This window comes from Triticum urartu, chromosome 2A (assembly GCF_056163025.1).
Source record: "Triticum urartu cultivar PI428250 chromosome 2A, HENAU_Tu73, whole genome shotgun sequence".
NCBI classification, from domain to species: Eukaryota; Viridiplantae; Streptophyta; class Magnoliopsida; order Poales; family Poaceae; genus Triticum; species Triticum urartu.
This window is the reverse complement of record NC_141874.1, coordinates 432,707,192-432,711,831: the sequence shown is the minus strand read 5'-3', so window position 1 is coordinate 432,711,831 and position 4,640 is coordinate 432,707,192. Positions and strand designations below refer to the sequence as shown.

Here is a 4,640-nt window from a genome sequence, read left to right as displayed (position 1 = left end):
TGCTCTGAACCCCCTTCTCACACTCTGTTCAGGTATCGATCGTTTGTCCATTCGCTTGAAACTTCCTATTGTACCTTCATATTTTGCTCTTGATGTTTTCTTAAGTTTCAACTCGAGAGATACTTCTGCCACATTCCCTGAATTGTTCATCAGATAATTAACCCTATAAGGGCCAGTTCTCCCAAAGTTACTCTTTACTTCCCCACTTAAATCTCGGGACGAGATTTCTTGTAGTGGGGGAGATTTGTAACACCCCAGTGTCTTGCTACAGTAATCCCCTGTTAATGGTGCCATGTCACCAAGTTATTGTTGCTAATCTTCACTTGATCCCAAATCACAATTCAAATTCAAATCTAATCTAAAGTCAAAAATTCATATTTGTCAGACATGAAATCTATGTTCACAATATCCTATAAATTCACTTGATCATTGTCATGTTCGAACCAACCTCTTTTGGATTCCCAAAGTGCCCCTGGAAATTATTTAGTGGTCCAGCAGCATTTAAAATTGGCCTTTTCAATTTCTAAAAATGGTTAGACAACTCCTTTTGGCCTCAAACTTTTTGTGACTTCTATAAATAATGTGCTTGATTTATGTGACAAGTCTCATATCTAGCAAAACTCTTTTAGTCTTACAATTAAATCGAAAACAGTAGCTAGTTAATTACAGAAAAGGAAAAGGAGAAAACAATAGAAAAGAAACCAAAACCCCCCTGTCCCTAGGACTAGCCCAGCCCAACACCCCCTGTTTCTCCTTCCTACTGCTCATAGCGGCGTGCTGGTCGCGCGCCCGGCGTCCGTGGCCGCGGATGGCCACGTGCCGGCCATCCGCCACATCCCCGGCGTCTACTAGGTCGGCATCGACCCCTCTGCGAAACCCTAGCTCCCCCAATCCCCTCGCTCGTCTCAATCTCTCCTCCCCCGCTTGAGGCCGAACCACACATCACCATGGATCCGTCGATCCCGTGGCCACCATGCTCCCCGGCGCTTGGGGGGATGTCCGTGAACTTCACCGCCGCCGTCTCCTTCGCCTACGTGCATCAAATCGAGCAGGGAGGCCCTGTACGCTCGTCACCGCTGCGTCTTCCTCACCTGCGGCCGCCGCACTGCATCGCCGTCGTCCCGCACTGCCTCCCCAACTCTCCCCTTCCCCTTTGTTGCTGTCGTTGTAGCCACCATGGTCGATGCTCGTCGTGGCCGCACCCTTAGGCTGCGCTACTCGCGTCCTGGGTTCTCGGCCAGCGACCGTAGTCGCGTCCCCGCGATGCCCCTGCCCTGCGCTCGCACGCCCGGCCGCCCTCCTCGCCTCTGCCCGCTCGGCCTCGCCTCGCGCGGGCCGCGCCGCCGTCGCCCCTGTCCGCTCGAGGCCCTGTTTCCCCCGCTGCTGCGTTTTGCTCTTGTCTCGCCCGCGGCCGCTCCGCTACCGCTGCAGCATGGCGCCACTACCGCCTGCTCGCGCCCTCCTGCTCCGCCTAGCGCTCGCCGGATCTGCTCGCCGCGCCCGGCCAATCCCGCGGTCCCGCACGCGCGGCCTCGCTCCGGCGCCCGCCCACGCGCCCCCGCTAACGCCTGCACGCCGCCCAGCCAGCCGCGTCCGACCGGCCGCCACCGCTCGCCGCGCCACTGCGCCGGTCGCCGTTGCCGGCCGAGCTCCGGCCACCGCCGCCTACCGCTCGGCCATGGCCGGCCTCTGCCTGTGCGTGCGCACAGGCAAGCAAACCCCCCTCCTGGAGGCTTTGTACCTCTGCCGCTGGGGCCGACCCAATTAAATTAGGATAACCCCAATTAGTATTTAACCACACACCCCACTAATTAGTCACTGGCAGCGGCCCCGCAACCAGTTGGTTTATTTTTTAGAACAATCTGTTAAGATGTGAAAATGACAACCGGGCCCCCACTGGCACTGTTCATGGGTGGACCAGTCAACCTTTGACTTGGTCAGCCGGGCGCCATTGGCCCGCTGTCAGCCTCAACAGCCACTTGATGGGTACACTTTCGGGTACCTCCAGCTTTTTCCCATTTAATCTTTTTTGAATTAATAATATACCTGAAAATTCATAAAATGTAATAAACTTTAATAATTCATAGAAAATAATCCGTAACTTCGATGAAAATGTTTTCTATATGAAAGTTGCTCAGAACGACGAGACGAATCTGAATACGCGATCCGTTCGTCTGCCACATGCCCCTAACTACCTGAACATGCAACATTTCCCCTTCGTTTCATTTGTCCGAAAATGCTAAACCTGGGAAAACATTCCTGAATGTTATCCCCCTTCGCCGGTAACGTATAGCACCGTGTTAGAACACATCTAGCTCCGCCTGTTGTCCTGTTATGCTCTTGCTTGCTATGTATTTACTGTTTCTCCCCCCTCTTCTCTTCGGTAGACCCTGAGACTGCCGCTGATGCCACTGTGTTCAACTACGTCGACGGCGACCCCTCCTTCTTGTCTGAGCAACCAGGCAAGCAAACCCCCCTTGAGCATTCCGATATCGCCCATTTCTTTCCCTCTCATGCCTGCGTTAGAACTGCTACTGCTTTTTGTATGATCTTACTCTGATGCATAGCCTGTTTTTGTTACCTGCTTTCACACCTTACCTGCTTATCCTAAACTGCTTAGTATAGTGATCCATCAGTGACCCCCACCTTGTCCCAGTTGCCTCTCTTTATGTTCGATGACTCGATCAACGTGATCGACGTCCAGGCCCCGACACCGCACATCAGCCCCCCTAGTTGTATGACTTTGCAGAGTTACCATCGAGTGCCGAGGGTGGAACCTCTTACGTCACTCCTGATGAGATCTCTGTAGTGTAGCTATTCGGTCGTGGTCATCGAGGGTGATTTTCTCCTTAACCACTTTCGATACGACTCTATCGTGCAACCCCTCAAGTGTAAACCTCGAGGGTGGTTTCTCTTACGTTCACCTTGATGTTTACATCGAGTGGGAATCCGACAAGGGTGATTTCTCAGGTTTTCCCCCTTGGTGTTAGACACACGGTTACTATGGTTACTATGACTTTGCACTGGACCTTGTTACTAAAGACGGGTTGGCCCTGAGGGGTACCCATGCGAGCTTAATTGCGAGTGATGTGGAGTCGGGCGGACCTGGAAGGTGCCCGCGAGATAATTACGAGGCATGGCCGGGCATTCCTAGCCCTTGCCGCAAGTCCTCGAGACAGGGCAACGGGGTCACACCTTTCGTGAGTCTCTGCTTGTTACTGCGCGTTCCTAATCCACTACGATTTGGATATTTGATCCGAGAGGCCTCTGGCCTGATAGCACTAACCATCACGTGGGCATAGTATGGGCGTTCTGCGCCGTATACATCAGCTGAAACTTAATAGACGTCAGCGACTGAGTGGCGCGCGCCGGGTTGGACTGGTAAGCTCCTTTTTTTAAGGAAGTAGCTAGGTCTGCTCATCGGCCGCCCACGCAACGTGCAGGAGTTCCCGGGGAGATGGCCCATGACCCCTGGGGGCATAGGTTTAGTCCGGCGTGCTGGCCTCTCTATTAAGCCTAGGTCGGGTTGCGACGTATTGTTTGGCCGAGGCCGGGCATGACCCAGGAAAGTGTGTCCGGTCGAAGTTAATCGAGCGTGGTGGGTAAGTTGGTGCACCCCTGCAGGGAAGAAAACATCTATCGATACCCTGTCCTACGGTAACGAACACTTGGAGTTGTATCCCGATCGATACAACTAGAACTGGATACTTGTGATGAGAAATGGATTGTGATGAGAAATGGATGGTGATGAGAAATGGATAGTATGGCTCTGGGATTGCTTTCTCGCAGGGAGTCGAGAAAGGATCTCTGGCCGAGGTTGATAACTCTACTGCTACTTTACTTTATGTTACTCTACTCCCTCCTGTTGCTGCAAGATGGTGGTTTTCAGAAGATGCTAGTCTTTGATAGGCTAGGCTTTCCCCTTCCCTTCTGGCATTCTGCAGTTTAGTCCACAGATACAACCCATTCCTTTGATACAGATGCATACTTAGTTTAGATCTGATGTAAGTCTTGCGAATACTTTGGATGAGTACTCACGGTTGCTTTGCTACTTCTTTTCCCTCATACCTGATTGTTGCGACCAGATGACGGAGCCCAGGAGCCAGATGACGCCATTGATGTCTACTACTACCCGGAGGATGCCTACTACTACGTGAAGACCGCCGACGACTAGGAGTAGTTAGGAGGCTCCCAGGCAGGAGGCCTTGCCTTTTCGATTATTGTTGCTTTTGTGCTAGCCTTCTTAAGACAATCTTGTTTAACTCATGTCTGTACTCAGATATTGTTGCTTCCGCTGACTCTTGTGTATTCGAGCCTTCGAGGCCCCTGGCTTGTAATATAAAGCTTGTATTATTTTAATTTGTGTCTAGAGTTGTGTTGTGATATCTTCCTGTGAGTCCTTGATCTTGATCGTACATATTTGCGTGTATGATTAGTGTACGATCGAATCTCGGGCAAGTAACATACCGATGACAAAAGGAACAACGTATGTTGTTATGCGGTTTGATCGATAAAGATCTTTGTAGAATAAGTAGGAGCCAATATGAGCATCTAGGTTCCGCTATTGGTAATTGACTGGAGACGAGTCTCGGTCATGTCTACATAGTTCTCGAACCCATAGGGTCCGCACGCTTAACGTT

The 4,640-nt window shown here is 51.5% G+C and overlaps 1 protein-coding gene across 1 annotated transcript; it reads left to right on the top strand.

Annotated features, from left to right (window-relative positions):
* The first annotated feature begins 737 nt into the window (after positions 1–737).
* On the top strand, positions 738–4,359 carry LOC125541665 (uncharacterized). The gene is made up of 3 exons (XM_087544052.1): positions 738–1,155; positions 2,388–2,462; positions 4,086–4,359. Exons 1-3 carry the CDS (start codon positions 948–950, stop codon positions 4,172–4,174), a joined length of 372 nt encoding a protein of 123 aa, XP_087400178.1. The 5' UTR covers positions 738–947; the 3' UTR covers positions 4,175–4,359.
* Positions 4,360–4,640: the final 281 nt, after the last annotated feature.

Bases quoted from the DNA above. Each gene is read 5' to 3' on its own strand.
- LOC125541665 (XM_087544052.1), top strand. From the start codon at position 948: ATGGATCCGTCGATCCCGTGGCCACCATGCTCCCCGGCGCTTGGGGGG. The intron at 1,156-2,387 runs GTTGCTGTCGTT...TCTCTTCGGTAG, and splicing joins CAACTCTCCCCTTCCCCTTT to ACCCTGAGACTGCCGCTGAT. The intron at 2,463-4,085 runs GCAAGCAAACCC...TGTTGCGACCAG, and splicing joins CTTCTTGTCTGAGCAACCAG to ATGACGGAGCCCAGGAGCCA.